Source organism: Melospiza melodia, chromosome 9 (assembly GCF_035770615.1).
Source record: "Melospiza melodia melodia isolate bMelMel2 chromosome 9, bMelMel2.pri, whole genome shotgun sequence".
NCBI lineage: Eukaryota > Metazoa > Chordata > Aves > Passeriformes > Passerellidae > Melospiza > Melospiza melodia.
The window spans coordinates 147021-166395 of NC_086202.1; the positions used below are offsets into that span (position 1 = coordinate 147021).

The 19375-nt window shown below is 46.4% G+C and overlaps 1 protein-coding gene across 4 annotated transcripts; it reads right to left on the reverse strand.

The window, feature by feature from the left end:
* Nucleotides 1-7160: 7160 nt before the first annotated feature.
* On the reverse strand, nucleotides 7161-18605 carry NAA20 (N-alpha-acetyltransferase 20, NatB catalytic subunit). Of its 4 annotated transcripts, XR_010028674.1 has the most exons (10): nucleotides 18452-18605; nucleotides 18277-18301; nucleotides 18098-18188; nucleotides 16786-16921; nucleotides 13862-14406; nucleotides 10555-10619; nucleotides 9870-9933; nucleotides 9104-9171; nucleotides 8202-8985; nucleotides 7161-7607 (listed from the first exon to the last, which is right to left on the reverse strand). XR_010028674.1 is itself a non-coding variant. In XM_063162905.1 (6 exons), exons 1-6 carry the CDS (start codon nucleotides 18502-18504, stop codon nucleotides 14321-14323), a joined length of 537 nt encoding a protein of 178 aa, XP_063018975.1. In that variant the 5' UTR covers nucleotides 18505-18601; the 3' UTR covers nucleotides 14080-14320. The 4 variants fall into 4 exon arrangements, 2 of the variants coding, with proteins under 2 accessions (XP_063018974.1, XP_063018975.1); XR_010028673.1 differs by lacking the exons at nucleotides 7161-7607; nucleotides 8202-8985; nucleotides 9104-9171; nucleotides 9870-9933; nucleotides 10555-10619 and adding an exon at nucleotides 11492-12049; XM_063162905.1 differs by lacking the exons at nucleotides 7161-7607; nucleotides 8202-8985; nucleotides 9104-9171; nucleotides 9870-9933; nucleotides 10555-10619 and adding an exon at nucleotides 15690-15835 and having other exon boundaries at nucleotides 14080-14406; nucleotides 18452-18601.
* Between the last annotated feature and the right edge of the window lie 770 nt (nucleotides 18606-19375).

The following is a 19375-nucleotide window of genomic DNA, read 5'->3' on the forward strand; positions in this document are numbered from 1 at the left end:
TGAGCCTCTGGGTCAGCTGCAATAAAGAAAACCAAAACCAAAGTGTGAGTCCAGAGTTATGTGGGCCAAATACCACCAAGGCAGCTACTTGCCCTTTCCTGAGCGTGCCTGGCTCCCTCAGGCTCCAGCTTCACCCTGATTCCAAGGCTGTGGCCTTCATTAGGAGCGGCACCTGGGTTAGAGAAAGGCAAAGTTAAATGGCATTGCTGTGAGTGCACTGGATGACCTTGTGTGCTCTAAGACATGGGAATGCCTCTGCTAGGCTTCTGAACAGCCTTGTGGGGGGGGGGGCCTCAAATCAACACCCTTACTCACCCTGCTGCCTTCAAAACCCCTCCCAAGAACTCCTAACTGGATACCTGATCACCCTCCCTCTCCCAGTCACAATCCCCAACTCACCTGAAGCCTCAATCTCAAACATCATCCTTGACACTGGGCAGATCCCTCTTGTGACACGATGAATCTGCTGAAAAATTGTTGTGCTTGAGAGCTGAGCAATAACAACCACTTCTCTCCACTGCTCACCTTGGCTGCTGGTATCCAGATTGACTTCCTAAAAGAAAGACAAAGAACAGTGCTGTAACACAGTCACCATACACACTTCTGCTGCAGAGACAAATGGGGCCTCACCTGCTCGGGGCAATCCCCTCACCCGGGATGGGGCCCTCTGGCACAGATTTAATCCATCTCAATCTGAAAAGAAAATTAGGACAAGAGTCAAACTGTTGCAGGATAACTGATGAGCTCCAGATATCCTGTGTCCATCTACAAATCCCATCTAGAGTCCAAGTACACCCCACATTACACATTCCAGGTCCCCAGGCCCTCTCCTATTGCAGCTGGCTGTGCGGCAGGGCAGAGCAGCTGCGGCACATATGTGTGCAGACACCCGTGACACAGGACAGACAGGACAGGACAGACAACGGGGACACAACAGGAACAGAAATCTCTTGGCAAGGAAAATGCCTGCAAGGACTGAGAGAATGCAAAAGGAGATGACTGAGTTCAAACTGACAGTCAGCTGATGAGGCTCAGAGAACCCTGGAGGAAGAAGATGCTAACTGAAGGATTTATCCCAAGAACAGCAAAGATCGATGCCCAGGAATCCTATGGTCAGAATCCTCTGCCTGCCCTCACATTCTTTCAAGTCCTAATCCACCAAAATGGATCCAGGTGGGTCATGGCTGTCCCTACAGCTCAGAACAAGAACTGGAAAGACATCTGACTGGATGCTTCCAAAGAGAGAACTTCTGACTGGAGAGCTCAGACAGGTGTCAGAATCGCATCTATAGCCTGGGTGCCAGACCTAGGAATGCAGAGATCAGAGATGCCAACAATGATGCCTGGGTGTCTGACAGGCCCCTCAAAGGCTAACGTAAAAGAAACAGGATACACAAACAACACACAATGCACAATAGACAAGTGACATGAGACACACCGGGACTGCTCTGCCCTGCACACCTCAGCACTGTGATCAAAAGTGAGACATGGCTTTTATGGGGCCTAAGGGGCCACTTCATGGACACCCCCCACCTCCAAATTGGACTCAAAATCCCCTCCCAGTAATTCCCAAAACAGCACCATGCCTTCACCCCCACTCTGGGCCACAGCCCTCTGCTTATCTCTCAGACATCTGGGGATGCTGGTCCCTGTCAGGTGCAAAGAAAGGCCACCTCGTCACCTGGGAAGGTCCTGCTGGCACCGGGCTGGTGTCTCTCAGACAGCTACATTAAAGAGAACCAAACCTCAGTGCCTGACCTTGGCACCGCATCGGCCACAACCCCACCACTCTGCTACTCACCGCGCTCCTAAGAAGGCCCGGCACCTCCTAACCATGACCCTCTGCCACACATGGAATGCATCTGCACCTGAAAGAAAGTTACAACATATGTCAAACACCACCAGGGTAACTCACAAGCTGCAAACACCATATGTCAATCTAGGAATAGTATCCAGAGCCCAAGTACAGCCCACATTACAAATTCCAACTCCCCACGGTTTGTCCTATTGCAGCAGGCCATGCAGCAGGGCAGAACAGCTCCGGCACAAATGAGTGCACACACCCGTGACACAGAACATGACAAACAGGGGGACATGAAACACGACACATCATGCTTGTGGTGAGGGGTTTGAGGGGAGAAGGCAAAAGGGACCCCAAAGACACACTAGGGAACACGGCACACCGGACAACAGGACACAGACCAGAGCTGTTTCTGCACTGCCCGCCTGAAAGCTGCCATCAAAAGCAGAGCCTCTCCCTTTAGCTGTCCTAAGAGGCCCTTGCAGAAGATTGCTTTTCCCACTGCCAATTTTTAAATCTGCCCCAAGAACTCCAAAACCACTATTCTCCCATCTCCAGGCCGTGGCCCCCGACTTATCTTTTGGATGATCGGTGATGGGAATCCATACTGCACCTGAAATGAGTCTGCCTCGGAGGGCCCCGTGATGGCCTGTGAGCCTCTCGGTCAGCTGCAATAAAGAAAACCAAAACCAAAGTGTGAGTCCAGAGTTATGTGGGCCAAATACCACCAAGGCAGCTACTTGCCCTTTCCTGAGTGTGCCTGGCTCCCTCAGGCTCCAGCTTCACCCTGATTCCAAGGCTGTGGCCTTCATTAGGAGCGGCACCTGGGTTAGAGAAAGGCAAAGTTAAATGGCATTGCTGTGAGTGCAGTGGATGACCTTGTGTGCTGTAAGACATGGCAATGCCTCTGCTAGGCTTCTGAACAGCCTTGTGTGGAGGGGCCCTCAAATAAACAAATAAACACCCTTTCTCGCCCTGCTGCCTGCAAACCCCCTCCCAAGAACTCCTAAACTGGATACCTGATCACCCTCCCTCTCCCAATCACAATCCTCAACTCACCTGAAGCCTCAATCTCAAACATCATCCTTGACACTGGGCAGATCCCTCTTGTGACATGATCAATCTGCTGAAAAAAATGTTGTGCTTGACACAGGTTGGAATTTCAGGGAGTTGCACTCCTCAATTAAAAAAAAAAAAAAAAAAAAAAAAAAACCAAAAAAACCCCCAAAAACAATCCCAAAAATAAACAAGGAAAAAAAAAGAAACAAACAAAAACCCACAAAAACAATAAAACCCAAAACACCTAACTCCCCACAGAAACATAAAAACCACAGAAACCATAACAAAATCCAAAAAAACCCACGAAAACCAACCAGAAACCCCAAAAAAACCCCAAAAAACTCAAAAATTCCACCAAAACCAATCCAACCAAAAAAAACAACGAGAGCAAAACTAAAAATTACAGAAGCTCCTTACCACTCCTAAACACAAAACCCAAAATCACAAACCTAAATACTCCCTGTATTCCATGCTGTTTTCTTCACAGAATCTTCCAAGCCTCTGTGCTTTAGATGCCCAGAAACACCTGCTGAAAAGAAGCTGAGACAGGCTGAAAAAGCCTCTTACCTGAAATGAGAGGAGAGCTCTTACCCCAGCACATCCCAGAGAGGGAATGAAGCCCCTCAGCCACGGCTGGGGTTAATAACCCCTGATGGTGCCCGCCTCTCGTTCCCATGGCACCCAGGAAAAGGGAGGGGGCGAATCCCACCAAGCCCTCAGAGCAGCTGCAGCTGTTTGGCTCCTCTGACTCACATTCAAGGGCAGTAAAGGGCTTGCCATAGAAGCAAGTTCTTCAGAAAAGTAACAGTGCTTTCTTTTTTACAACAACTACTTGGAGCAGAAGAACAGAAAACTGGCAAGATATAAAACTTTGTGGTAAGGTTACATAGCTGGATAAATTGGGTAATTGAGTAATTTGCTGTTACCTTACATAATTATTCTGTGTTTAACAAAAGCCATCTAATAAATTCACACCCAAAACTCCAGCAGCCCAGCTGGCCCTACCAAATCTCTATGTTTATGCATACAGTAAACAAAACCAAAATCCCAGTAATACCTATCAGAAGTCTGTGAAAGAAATCTATTGAAATTGATCCTACCTCAAATACAAAACTACCGATGCAAAGTTAGCTTCACTCAAAAAACAATTTACACAGAGCTAATAACACCAAGAAATAAAACAACACACCATATACCAGCAAAGAATATAATAGTGAAGAAAAAAGAAACCACTTTTTTTTTTTTTTTTTTTTTTTTTTTTTTAATTTAAACTAACTTCTTTTATTAGCTAGAACAAAAGCTTTGGCCAGGACTGCAACAACAACTTCTTCTACTTCTGAAATGTCCCTTCTCCTTCCCAAATTCCTTACAACTTCTGAGTTTCCATCCAAGCAAAAAGCAAAATTCGTGCACTTGTGCGTTCGATGCTCCTGTCAGATTCTCTGTTTCTCTCCGCATCTTCTTACACTTTCAGTCTTCACGCTGTCCTGCCGTGATGAGTTTGACGGAAGAATTGGTAAACGTTAAGACAGGATTTCCCTGCCTCCCTCCCCAAAGCTGGTTTCCTTAGTGCATTTCACTCAATCCCAAGCCGGCAACGATGCACACTCACCTCAAGGCTCACAGCTGCTCGGCTAAACTCGGCTGTAATCGGCTAAACTCGGCCACTGTCATCTGCATTCGGCCAGACTCGACCCTTCGGCAAAGCTCGGCTCGCTTCGGCCGAACTCGGAGCCGCTCTCTGCGCTCGGTGCGGCTCGGCTCGCTTCGGCCGAACTCGGAGCCGCTCTCTGCGCTCGGCGGGGCTCGGCTCGCTTCGGCCGAACTCGGAGCCGCTCTTGCGCTCGGCGCGGCTCGGCTCGCTTCGGCCGAACTCGGAGCCTCTCCGTGCGCTCGGTGCGGCTCGCCTCGCTTCGGCCGAACTCGGAGCCGCTCTCTGCGCTCGGCGCGGCTCGGCTCGCTTCGGCCCAACTCGGAGCCGCTCTCTGCGCTCGGCGCGGCCCGGCTCGCTTCGGCCCAACTCGGAGCCGCTCTCTGCGCTCGGCGCGGCTCGGCTCGCTTCGGCCCAACTCGGAGCCGCTCTCTGCGCTCGGTGCGGCTCGGCTCACTTCGGCCCAACTCGGAGCCGCTCTCTGCGCTCGGTGCGGCTCGGCTCGCTTCGGCCGAACTCGGAGCCGCTCTCTGCGCTCGGTGCGGCTCGGCTCGCTTCGGCCGAACTCGGAGCCGCTCTCTGCGCTCGGGCCACCTCGGCTCGCTTCGGCCGAACTCGGTACCGCTCTGTGCGCTCAGCGCGGCTCGGCTCGCTTCGGCCCAACTCGGAGCCGCTCTCTGCGCTCGGCGCGGCTCGGCTCGCTTCGGCCCAACTCGGAGCCGCTCTCTGCGCTCGGCGCGGCCCGGCTCGCTTCGGCCGAACTCGGAGCCACTCCGTGCGCTCGGTGCGGCTCGGCTCGCTTCGGCCGAACTCGGAGCCGCTCTCTGCGCTCGGTGCGGCTCGGCTCGCTTCGGCCGAACTCGGAGCCTCTCCGTGCGCTCGGTGCGGCTCGCCTCGCTTCGGCCGAACTCGGAGCCGCTCTCTGCGCTCGGCGCGGCTCGGCTCGCTTCGGCCCAACTCGGAGCCGCTCTCTGCGCTCGGCGCGGCCCGGCTCGCTTCGGCCGAACTCGGAGCCACTCTCTGCGCTCGGCGAGGCTCGGCTCGCTTCGGCCCAACTCGGAGCCGCTCTCTGCGCTCGGCGCGGCCCGGCTCGCTTCGGCCCAACTCGGAGCCGCTCTCTGCGCGTTCGGCTGAGCTCGGCTCCCTGAGGGCGGGCAAGCGGCGGCGCCTCACGTTAAACTCGCCCGGCTCGGGGCTCTCCTGCTGCCGCGTCCCGCGGGCGGCCCGGCCATCGCACGGACACGATCGGGAGCGCGGCGTGGCACAGGAGCTCATTGGGCTGTGACCGCACTCGCGCTAATTAGCGCGCACGAGAGCAGCGGGCTCGGTTCGGCTGAGCTCGCCTCGGTTCAGGCAGCCTCGCAAGCCTGGCCTCGGTTCGCTCGAGGCCGTCAGGTTCGGCCGGTCTCGCCTTGGTTCGGCTGAGCTCGTTCCATTCGGCCGAAGGAGGCGTCGTTCGCTCGTGTTTTTATAAATATCTTTCTATATTGACTGTATATTTCTATATTTAGTTTTATACTTCTATAATACTTCCATTATTCCAAATAAAAACCCCGTCTCTAACCAAATATATAAAAAAACCCCTTCTTTTAAAGGATATTGAAATATTCTTTATTTATACTTTGTATAATTATACCTTTGGATGTATTACATTAATAATGATATATATATACAATTTTAAAATAGATTTAAATTAGTATTTAAATTATGTATAATATCTACTGCTACAACTAATTTTTTCTTATATTTTTAATTTTTATATTTATCTGTATGTGTTTATTATATATTTCTAAACTTAGATTTCTACCTTTATATTATTTGTATTTATAATTTTTACAATCAAAACCCTGCCTATTGACCAGTAAAGAAAACCTGCTTTATTTAAGTATTTTAAAAATATTTTCATGTTTATAATTTTCATATTTATATTTATAATTTGTTCAATATTAGATGAGAACACACCTGCTCCTGCACCGCAGTGGGGCTCCCTCTCCTGGCGACCTTGGGGTGCCCCAACGGCATCAGAGCCCAGAGTCTTCACCCCCTTCTCCTCTGTTTAGAAAGTACACTGGAACTTCTTTCTGGAAACAAAGACATTACCTAAATCCTCTCCCCATGTCCTAGACAGATGGATATTCAGTTATTAGTTGGCTGGGCAGCAGTTTCTTAAATAGAATGATAATCAAGATGTGAACGTTTCAGCTACAAGCAAATAGGCAAATCTGAACAAGGTACTGGTGGGCGACCACTGAAGTTATTTTGAAGGAATTTTTTAAACACTAAAATACTGATACCACAAAAATAAAGCAAAAAGCTAACTACTGGCTAAGAATGAAGGAAAAATTAACTTTTGACAGCAACAACATTCCAACCACACAGGCTTTTTCCCAATGTCATACCTTATAACTACCTCTCTTGGGAATTCTCATCATGTATCCCAAAAGGAATAAATACCTCAGAGCGTCCTAAAGCAAAAAGTAGCACACATGAGCTCCTCACACTCCCGGGAGGCCGGCACAGCATGCACTGAGTCAGCAATGAATTCTGCTCAGTGAGGGTCTGCAAACAAAGGTTCAACTGATGAACTGAACTGATTTTAAAGGGAGGTTTTCTAAGCACAGAAGCACAACAAAGAACAAGCAACAACAATTGTTAAAAAAACCTGCAAGTTTTATTTAGCATATATGCGACTGATTTCCACGCTGTGGCTTCTCACTTTGATTCGTCTGTAGGTTCAGGAAGATGACAATGCACACTCTGCCTTCCGTGAGCCCCCCACAGCAGCTGAGCGCTGCTCCGTGTGCTCAGATCATCAGGAACTGCATTACACGTGCCCGGATGGACTGGAACTGCTCTGCTGCAGATTCAGGAGACGATGGCAGAGAGGGGCTGGCCGAGGCGTCGTCCCAATTCCATTGCTGTGTGACGAGAAGCGGTTTGTTCCCAACAGCTGCAACAATCCCCAGCTCGCTTCCATGGTGAGTACCGATGGCACACAAATGGCAGCCCGAGGAAATCGTGTTCTGCGCTCTAAGTGGTTGGGACAGGGTCTGATTTTTTGTTTTGTACTTGTATGATGATTAGTACAACAGGGCTCTGATGGATGACATGGCAACACAGAATTAAAAACTCCTCAATAGGATTACATTGACTTCTAGGAAAAGACAAAAGCCTAGGACCCTTCTGAAAACTACTTTTAATCCAAAGCACAGGGATTGTCAGCATGCTGCACCTTCCAGCTTTTCAAAGCAGCTTACCTCTGAAGACCAGGAAACATTGATTTCTACAGAAACAATGGGCAACCCCCAGGCTAATCTAAGCACTACTGTTTAATAGGGGACCTGCCAGCATGCCAGTCCAGCTTCAAGTGTGCTTTACTTCAGTCTAACATCCCCACAAAATTCTTCTCACATTTCCCAACCCTGAAATCTTATTTTTCCATAAAGCTTCTCATCATTAGCAATTTCCAAGTAACATGGTATTTTTACAACATTCAAAAATGTCATGCTGGACTGTGCTAGAGAGTAATCTGCAAATATAAGCTTAGCAAAGTTTGAATTGCCTTGTCCAGAGAAAAAACCTACAAGTGAACACCTACACCTGCCTACAAAGAGCTAACAAGCCCCTGGCAGCTGCCAGCATCAAAGCACAGCGGATGTCTCTAATACAGGGTAAGGATAACAATATCACCTTCTGCTCTCTCCAGCTTCTTTTCCCTGCAGTCATATTTTGCTTCTTATGATTTTTTTAGTCTCTGTATCTTCTTGGACAGCACCGAGCCCGACGACAAGGATATGAGAGTCTTTCCCTGCCGGACAGAGAGAACCAGGAAAACAGTTAAAAAAAGAACAGGGCAGTTTGAAATTCATACTTGCAACGAGAAGCACCGCCTAACCAACAGAACAAAAGTAAACCAAGCATGATACCTCCCTGGGGACAGAAGACTTATAAACTCTCCAGGATTCACAATTCTAGCGACCAAACCCTTCAGAACAGCAGCCAAGTGTCCCATGGGGTGGTGCTGCACCAAAGAACCATCTGAGAGGTTCCAAAGAGTGAAATGCACAATATTTTGCAAAGACAAAAAATCTTGCAAAATAACAAAAATACAATAGATGTAAACTACAGGGCAAGAGTACAAGTGTTACCTTTGGCAGCTGGAACCATCCAGGTGAGCACCTGATAACTGGATCCTCACCAGAGTTTGAACCCTTCAGGACACAGAAGGGTTTTCCCCAGAAATTTCACAGACTGAGTTTTGACAGAAGCACGCTCGCCGGATCCTCAGAAACGTCGCCCATTCTCCAGGTGTCTGGAGAGAACTGCAAATGGCTCGCATGTAGTTGGAGCTAGTTCTGTAAGGTCTCAGGGTGAATTTCACCAGATGCAACTGAATTGGGCAACTCCCAGTGAGACAGAGGGAACCCAAAGCTTGTTTTACCCAAACCTTGGGTAAGCACAGCTCCAGCAAATACTGAGGAAACAGACATAACAGGGTAAAAAATAATAAACATGTGCTTTTTTTTTTTACTCTTGTTTTTTTTTTTTAATGCAGATGAACACAACAATTAAGGAGAATGTGAAAAACTCACCATTACTGAATATCTGTAAGCTGAGCATCCTTAGCATAGAGGACTCCAAAGTTAAAATTCACCGATCCCTGGGAAATAAAACCAAATATTATATGATAAACAGTCAAACAGCAGATGTAAAAATGTGTTTCCTCTAAGGACTTTCAGGTATGTATGTATCTTTGCATACATCCTCCATGTTAGAACATACACTTTATACCATCTCCTAATACGTAAAAATTTACCTTTAAACTTTGATAGTATAGCATAAAATTATGAACTTCAATTGGTGATCTGTTATTATTAAGTTGGTGCCTAAAGTTATTTCTGCTGTCACGTTCAAAAAAACATTAATTTTTTTTTACTGTAATGAGCAATTGATTTCAAAGTCATCACAAGCCCATCAAAACACAAAGCTGGGTTCACTGGACGGGTCTGTGAGCTAGAAGTAGTTAGGCTTGTACTTCCCTCTTGCTCTTCCAGAACCAATAAATCCTGTCAACAAAACCAGGATCTTTAGCCCACTGCTGTGAAAGATTCTACAAGGATGATGGTTTGATTTGTGTTTAGAAGTTTTGATTTGAAATGGCCAGTTCAATGGATAAAGACAGTTTAAGTAGTATTACATTACCATTATTATTATTTCTATTATTATTTTTACTATTACTACTACTATTATTATCATCTGCTACTGGAAGAAACAAACCAGTAGTACCTATACTTAATTACTTTTATTTCCAGAAAATAATAAAGAAAAAGAACCAAACCAAAAAAAGTCACTTCCTACCTTTTGTATCTCAGGATGATGAATTTCTCTTGGGCTCTTCTCCCATTTATCAAGACTCATAGCACTGAAAGGCAAACAAAACAGTGCTTTATAGAAGGCCAAGTGCACATTTCAAGGCTGAACCACTAACTGATTGCAGTGACAGCAGTTACAACATGAATCGTTCCCAGAGCCTCTGTTCAATGGAATGTTCTGTGGAACTGCCATTTCTTTCCCAAAACACTAACTTCCAACACTTCCTAAACGTATTTTGTATTTTAAAACAACAGAAGTTAGTGAAACTCTGTGTGGAGGTCAGCTTTAAATTTATTTCCTTTTAAAGCACAGAGCTCTGTTCCATCACCCTTCCCTTTGGCTCTACACTGAACCATGGTGAGCATTTGAGGAGTGCTCAATAATCAATTTTATTTCTCTCTTTTTCTAGTTCTCTCTCTTCTTCAATAATTAAAGGCAAGTCAAATGAAAAATGACAAGTTCAGCATCAGAGTCACACTTTTTCCCTTTGTCTGGTCAAGAACAGGCTCTAAATCCACTTATTGCTGCCTTCAACGATTCAGACTTGCAAAACCATTCTTACATGTTTTACAGGTTTATCATACAACCCACAGAACGCAAGCTCTGAATTACAGGAAAAGGTAATTCACAGGCAAATATCTAAAGAGACCACTTACTTGTAAATACATACCTTGACAGAGAGCGCACTGAGAACCTTTCCGTGGGACTCTAAGGGACGCATGCTTTCTGAGCACCCTGTAAACAAGAAAAGCTACGATATATTACGGGACATCCCCACTTTTTCTACATATTCAAATAGGATTTTTAATAAAAACAATTCAGTTAAAAAAAGAAGGAAGAAAACCAAGCTAATTTTACTCAGCTATAATTACTCCCGATTTAGAGAAGAAAAAAAGTCACGGGTGCTCGCCGTGCTGGCCCGGGGCGGCTCCTGCAGCTCCCGGCCCGCGGCAGCAAAGCACCGCCTCGCCCCCCGCCCCCGGCACCGCTGAGGGAGGCCGAGGAACCGGGCGGACGCTCCTTCCGCGCTGCTCAGCTCCGCGCGGGCGGCCAGACGGAGGCTGCGCCCCTCCAGCGTCGCTGTCCCGCGCGGGAGAGGCGCCGGCAGCTGCGCGCGCACAGCCCCGCGCGGCCGCCTGGCACGCCAGCCACTCATGTGCCGCGTCGGCCGTTGCGTCACACGCCGCGCCGGCAGCACGGCCTGCCGGGAGTTGTAGTCCCGGGCTGACAGCCACGGCTCCGTCCCCCGGGAGCCACCGGGAGCTGCAGTCCCTCCTGGGCATCAAACGGGTCCTTCGCCCCAGGGCGGGGAAGGACCTGAGGCAGCACCGCTCCTCCCGAATGTCCTTCCTTTTTCACTCCAACTCTTTTTTTCTTTTTTTTACTCTGCTTTTCACCCGCTTTTGCACTCTCACGCTTCCTTTTACACTCTCACCCTTTTCCTTTTTCACTTACCTTTCACTTTCCTCTTTTTTCCTTTTCTTTCTTTCTTTCTTTCTTTCCCTGTATTTCTAATCTTCGTTTTGTTTTCTAGCTTTAGAATAAAAAAGCAGCAGTAGTAACTTTCAGGTTACTTGTGAGTAAAAAAACCTCCAAAACTATAATGATTGAAAGTAAACTATTTATTCCCTGGGAGCTTGAAATTTTCTACTCCGGCACGTGACATAAAGCTTTTATTCCTTCTTACATATAGTTTATAATTTATACTTTCTTTGTACAGAGCCCCATGTCGTCTGCCCCAGCGTGCTGCAGGAAGAGTACGGCGGCGTCGTTTGCTTCTGTTTAATTAAACTCGGCTGAATTCGGCTTGGTTCGGCTCTTAGTATAAACTCCTTTCATTTTGGCTTTTCATCTACATTCGGCTTTTTCGGCTCTTCGGCTGAAATCGGTACGGTTTGGCTCAACACGGTCATATTGGGTTCTTTGTCTAAACACGGCCAATGTCGGATACAGTCGGCTATCATCGGCTCTTGGTGTAACCTCGGCAGTTTTCAGCTACACTCGGCTCTTCAATAAACTCGGTTATTTTCGGCTACAATCAGTTCTTCAGCTCTGCCTGAAATTTCCTTTTAGGAAGGGAAAAAGAATCTTGCGAACCCAAAAAGAAAGGCTTACAAACACTCTAGAAAGGAGACAGGACCAAATGAAATGCAATTGAAAAAAACCTAAAAAAAAACAGCAAATGAGGAGTTTTAGTGTCTTCCAAAAATAGGCTGTGATAAAATGAGCTGCATTGCAAAGGAACAAAACATGTGAAAACTAAGCTCACAGATGTTGCATAAGCAGGGGAAAAAGTCAAGGAGGAAGACAAAACTTGGAGGGCTAGATATAAGGGACATGGCATGGATACTTAAAAAAAAAAAAAAAAAAAAAAAAAAAAAACCCAAATTTTTACAAAGTCCAAAAAAGTAGGCTGTGAGAAAATGAGCTGCATTGCAAAGGACCAAAAGATGCCAAAACTAAGCTCACAGATGTTGCAAAAGCGGGAGAAAAAGTCGAGGAGGAAGACAAAACCTGGAGGGGAAGATATGAGGGACTTGGCATAGATACTTTAAAAAAAAAACAAACAAATTTTTCCTAAGTCAAAGCTGTCAAAAGGCATGGCAGGCCATCAAGGGCAGGGACATGCACCAAAGATTCCTCTCTTGGTCCCCATTGAAATCGCAAGATTCCTTTTCCCTTCTCGACAGGAAATGATGGATCCTGTAAACACTGATCCTGGAGGGACTCTTGGGATGCCTGTGCTGCCCCCTCTCAGCTCCCTGTGCAGGTGTGCCCGTGTAACCCTCTGAAAGCAGCGTCTGGCAAGAGCTGCTCCCTCCTCATCCTCACTGGTCACACCTGGGGCTGCCGCACCTCTGAGTTGGGGGGCTGAGGTGGAGAAAAGCCCCGGCTGTCATTCCCTTCCTTACACAGCCCCTTGTCTGCCCCTGAAACACCAGGGTGCTGGGCTTTCCTTTCCGTGGAAAAGAACTGGCCTTCTCATCCTGATGCCCGTGGCCAAAATTGTGCATTCTGCCTCCAAAATTCCGTATGTCCTAGCTTTGTAATTACTGAGGAAATTCTCCATGGATCGTAAGTGATTACGGGTAATTTTTCTTCCGTAATCATTACTAACCTGTGTTTCTGTCGAAGCATTTGACAAGTTCCTTGAGGAGTCATGGGTTTGGCTATGTTGTTTATGGCTAATCCTGATGAACCTGAGCACCCCCATGGTGCTGTGCCCTGAATTTCAGTGAAATACATAAATGCTCCCTTTGCCTGCTGCGCAGTCTTTTGCTGTGCATGTGCAGGGAAAACATTCACTCCATCCTTTGATCCTGACCACAGTTCTCTGGCCCAAATGCCAGCTCTCACAGACACAAACTAAGCAGACAGCTACTACAAGTGTTTGCTTTCAAAGTAAAATTCTTATTACATATGGCTGTGCAATTAGAATAAATACATGTATTGATGGTGACCAGAGGAAAGCTTTTCAGACAAGAAGATATCCATTTTGGTAGCACAGATTCCATTTTGAGAATATTGCATTTTTTGGGTTTGGGAATCCTGACCACATAAGAGATCCAAAAATTGGTATTTTGCAGTTTGATATTTTGAAATGAGACAATTTTGATATTTTGGAAATTGATATTCTGGTATTTTGAAATGGAATTATTTTGGTGCTTTGGAACTTGGTATTCTAGTTTTGAAACTGTGTTACTTTGATATTTCTGAACTTGCTATTCTGGTATTGTGAAATTGGGTTGCTTTTGTATTTTGGAACTTGGGTTAGGTTAAAATTCTGGTATTTTAAATCTGTGATTTTGAAACCAGGTTTTCTTTAGTATTTTGAAATTTGATTTTCTATTATTTTCAAACTAGGGCTCAAAACTAGGGTTTTGAACAAAAATACACCTAGGGTTGTATTTTGGAACCTAGTTTTTTGCAGGGAGTTTTTGGTATTTTTGTAGGCTGGGGATTTGGTATTTTTGTACCTGAGTTTCCAGTATTTTTGTAACCCGGGGTGGGTTTTTTTTGGCAACCTGTGATTGCCAGGGGTTTGGGGCATCCTAGTTGAATGTCCTGGCTTCATTTTCCTTCTTCCACCACAATTAACTTGGCATGGGAACTGTTAAATCACAGACTATACAATGAGATGCTTCCTAAAAGAGAAATAAATTTTAGCTGCAGCAAGAAAACCCAGAAAAGACCATACAGGAAGTAATTCCATTTTAATAGTCTCCCAATCTCCAACATGTGAAAGGAAAAATAGAGTAAGTGTGGCAGTATACAGGCATTACCAATAGAAGCAATGTTAGTCAGCTTCTCAACGTTGCTTTTATGTATTTTACGGGAAAAACATTTGGCATAAAACTTCTTATGCATAAGTTGTTGCGGGTTATAGGAGATGGAACCTGACCCTTGGTACATTGCATGAGAACTGCAGCTTAAAGTTATTCGATGTCTTCTGGTCTTACAGGATGAGGCAGAGGTATAACTGATTTCTTCTCTGTATCTCTGGAAAGAGCTTTTCTCATATCTATAGCAACAGGAAAAAAATCTATTATAGTAATTCATTGTACAAAGCCATATTAAGTGAATTCTCCATTAAAATAATTTTTAATCAAGAAAATTTCCTAGAATTATAAGACTACCTCAAGTTTGAAAGGACCCATAAGGGTGCAACTCCCTGCTCCACACAGTACTACCTAAAATTATACTGTATGATTAGGAGCATTGTGCAGATATTCCTTGAACTCTGATGAGCTTGGTGTCATGACCCTTTCCCTGGAGAGACCACGGCAGTTACCCACCACCCTCTCGGTGAAGAGCCCTCTAACGCGCACTCTGAACATGCCCTGACACAGCTGTGCTCCATCTCCTCATGTCCTGTCACTGGTCACTGGAGGGAGAGATCAGCACCCCTCTCTGCTGTCCTCAGAAGTTACAGACTGTGACAAGGGCTTGCATCAGCTTTCTCTTCTCCAAGTGGCACAAACTCATGGACATAAGCTGCTCCTCCTAAATCTTGTTCTTGAGACCTCTCACCATCTTGGTTGCTCTCCTCGGGACACACTGCTGTCCTTAATATTGCTCAATGGCAATAATATCAATTGATATAAAATACTGCATGAAACTCAGCCAAATGGAAAGGAAATGACAAGCTAAAGAGATAAATACATGACTTAAGTCACATGCGGCAATGGCAGGTGCCTGTGTGAGCCCTTGTATTTCACAGGGCTCCTACGTATCAAATAAACAGTGCAAGAACAGAAACGATACACAGCCTGGCCATGTAACCCTTTGGGAGGATAATTTTAAAAAGGACCAAGAAAGAGAAAGCACTTGGTAGTTCACTGTTAACATAATTAACATTAATATACTTGAATTTCAATTTTCCTTCCCTTTTAAATTGAAAATGCTACCCAATTCTTTGCCATTGCTGAATGCTGACAATTGTTAATTTATACATAGACATCTGAGAAAAACAAAGTTTCAAGTCCCTGTTACGGGATGAAAGGAAGAAAGCACTGACATTCCTTCTCATTTATTCTTGTTCTGTGGTTGATTTTGCCAGAGATGTTACAAAATGTCTAAGTGGCAAGATTAAGTTTTGTAACTGATATAATCTTAATTAGGAAAATTTGCAAAAATACAAAAATCCCATTAATCAGCAACTATCTCAAATTGTTTCATATAATTGTTTCAAATTGTTTCATGTTTTTAATGTGTTTCATATAAAAAAATAGTAACGGTTTTACAAACAATCCCAGCAACTTTCAACATGAGAATAGTTCCATTCAAGACCGAACAAGAGCTTACCATAAGCATCTTCATCTGGCTCCCCACTGCTAGCTGAGTAGTACTCTAAAACTGTTCGGTACACACTGTAGCCTAGTTGCTTATACATATTTACAGCAACCTGATTTGATACTCTCACAAAGAGATCGACAAAAAATCCACCCTTTCTTTAGCAGGGGAGGAAAAGAAACAAACAAACAAAACCACATTAAGGAATAGAAGGTAAATGTACTTCTAAATAACAACACATAAATTGTAATGCAACACAAGCAAGTCCAATGTAGTATACTAATTAAACATCTTTCCCAATGTAATAACAGATACATTCATTTACCAAGGGAAAATTCAATCGTAGACAAGGATTTAATTTTATTTTTATCACGTGGCCATTTTTCACCAGTCAGTGGGTTCAGAAATTTGATCAGAAAGAACAAGATGAGTTAAATGCCCCCACAGGCCTAAATCCAATTTTAAAAGTATCCACATTTTGCATTGCTTGGATTAGGAGAAGTGGAATCAGTCACAAAATTCAGTCGCCTAACAGGAGATGATAGACTCTTAATGCCACAAGGCAAATTTTTCAAAGCATCATACTACTTTCCAGTCTTATCAACCATAGTGGGGTTGCCCTACTAGAATCAGTTAAGGACATTTCCCAGTGGGTTCATCTGACACCAAATTAAATCTTCTAAGGTACAAGTAACCAAGCAGGGGATGGCAAGAAAACTAAGATACTCTGGAGTACAAAATTTGTTCAGGACTGTGCCTGAGGGCATTGCACAAAGCCCACAGTTACTGACCAAGTATGTTGGAGGCCCTACAGGAAACAGTGCTGATGTTTCACAAAGCTCCTTTTCTGTCAAGGAATATTCTTTTATACACTATCTCTACTGGAATTCAGGCTATTTCCTCCTCCTTCTGGCAAGCTAGCTTTCAGAGAAACCCTGGATTTTAAACTGCTAAGCAACTCTTTTTCTCCAACTATGAGGTATTTCAGAAAATCAGAACAACAGCTAAAGCAAAATTCTGCCAGGTAAAACAGAGACAGATTTCTGTAGAAATACTACTTTTAAATGTTACTTTAAAAGATAAATTTAAAGATAGCCATACTACTCACTTTTCTGAAATTTCTTCCAGAAGCTCCATCAATTTAGCAGCCAAACCCAGCCGTCGAAATTCTGGTGCAACAGAGAGAGCAGTAACGTGTCCGTGCCATTCTTCCCTGGCCACAGAGCCTTCGGCTTTGCCCATGACTGTGAACACACAGAGCATCAGCGCAGCAGCACCTTTGGAGTAGTGCACTGCCTGCAGCCAGACAACTTCACAAGAGGAATAAGCCATGGATAAACACATGATACAATGGTTGTGGTAAAGGCTAAAACAGGGATGTCTACCTTTTTACTCTATATTCAGCAGCCACTAAAAATGTCATTTTACTCAAATATTACAGCAGTTTCTCGACTAGTGTAAAAAACCACCAAACAAGTTTGCAAATTCCTTGCTTGAGATGACTTGAGATGACTTCTAAATGCAAATTTTAAGCAATTCTCATAAGTCTCACTGAACCAAAATTTAAAATCTGACTAAAATAAAGGAGGAACAGAGGGCTAGAAACCCAAAACTACCGTCCCAGCAACTATTTGAGACTTTTGGAGATTATGAGGGAATAGAGCTTGGGAAGCTTTGCCAGTCTGGCAATAGAAAGCTAAGGCCCTGCAAACACAATGTGTTGAAGGAAAAAAAAAAAGAAAAAAAAAAAAAAGTGGAGGTGGGGATGGTGTTTTGGGGGTCTTTTTTCTAGTTTCTCTCCTTTCAATCCAATGTTAGTTTATTAATGAACATTCAAATTTCCACCCTGTGCTTTTAATAGATATTGCAGTCACTGCTAATAAGCAACAAGTGTGGTGGATACAGAGAAACGTTCTATACAGCACACATACTTTCTGCTTTAGTATGTCAAATACTTTTAGTTCTTGGGTCCCTGCAAAAACCATTTCTCTGCCCCACCCCGTCTCCTGGCAGTTCTCTTTGGCATGATTTCTGAAAAACACAAATATTCCACAGCAAATTAGCAAATAACATCCAGGCCCAGAGCCTTCCTTTACAGGGCAATGCAAAATGCAAGCCCAGCACTTTTACTGACTGCGGGTAGGGACTTAATCTCCCAGATTACAGAAATACCCGTTCGCCAAATACGGGTGGATGTTACCACAGCCAAGGCTCCTCGCTGCGCTAGAAACATCAAACTGGAAGCTATGGCCATGAGTCCTGCATAATACTCTAAGACATTTAAGACACGGGAAGATGGAACGCGAGGCTCCTCTATGTTGGACATTTGGTCAACGCGAAGAGTAAGAAAAGCTCCCGCGTTATAATCCCCGAAAGAGGCAACGAAGGGAGACGTTACCGCCGGGACACCCGGCACTCACTGTAACCCATCAGCTCCCCGCCGGGCGCCTCGGCGACGATGAAATACTCGGGCCAGTGGGCGAGGTACTGCAAGTAGAAGGGAATCCCGTACTGGGCGCTTGGTTAAGGAGTAACTGCGGCCGCCAAGGCTGCGCCGCCCGCGCCCGACCCCGCGCCCCTGCCCCGGCGGGAAGGATACGGTCTCCGTCAGCGGGTCCAGATTGCTGTGGAGGAAGAGAGTGCAGCGCTCAGTACGGGCCCGGGCCTGGGCCCGCCCGCCCGGCCGGCCGGCGGGCGGGGCGCCGCGGGAACCCCGCGGGGTGGGGAAGCGCGCAGGGGCTCGGGGGCAGGAAGAGGGGGCGGCCGGCGCTCACATGTTGTTGAATCGGAAGAGGTCGTCGCAGGTGAAGGCGCGGAGCGTTGTCATAATGACGGTGATCGCGACGCTGACCCTGAGCGTGACGATGACGACGCTGCCCCGGAAACGCTCGCGCGCCCAAGGGCCACTCTCGCCACGGAAAGGCGGCAGACAGGGCGGCCCCGCCCCGCCCCCAGGCCGCCCCGCCCCGCCCGCAGAACCGCCCCGGCCCGGCCCGCGCCTCAGAGCTGCCGCCGCGGGCCGCGCTGAGGAGGGACAGGGCTGCGCAGGGGGCGGCCGCGGGATCCCTGACCGACAGCAGCGGGCGGGCGGATGGCGCGGCTGAGCCGGCCCGTGGTGGCATGGGGCACGCTGGGGCGGGGCCCAGCGGGGCCGCAGTAGCCGGAGTGCTCAGAGCTTCTGTAGCTCCACCCCGAGCGCTGACAGGCTAACGTAACACGGCGTGACCGCAGGATGCGAGACCACCATACACAGAAAAAATAACTCTTCCTCTGTAAAGATGCGGCCGGAGGAGGTCGCACACACACTGGAACATCGATTTAACTGGGATGCTGCTGCCATCAGCAGTAGATGCCTCTTCATGATTTGTAACACAGGGCTGGAGATCATGCCAGCCAACACGGACCTCTTCCACAAAAATTCTGTCCTCAGTAGTGGACTATACTCACCTGTTGCACACCATCTCCAGTGGCACCCAAAAAAGTAAAGAAACAACATGTCCAGTACGCCCATAAGCATTCATCTACTCTACTGTGGCTGGTACAGGTGCCAATGGCCTTCTTGCCCACCTGTGCACACCTGGGCTGATATACAGCTCCTGTCGACCAGCACCCCTAAGTCCTTTCCTGCTGGGCAGCCTTCCAGCCACTCTTGCCCAAACCTGGAGCATTCCACAAGGTTGTTGCCATACAAGCGCAGG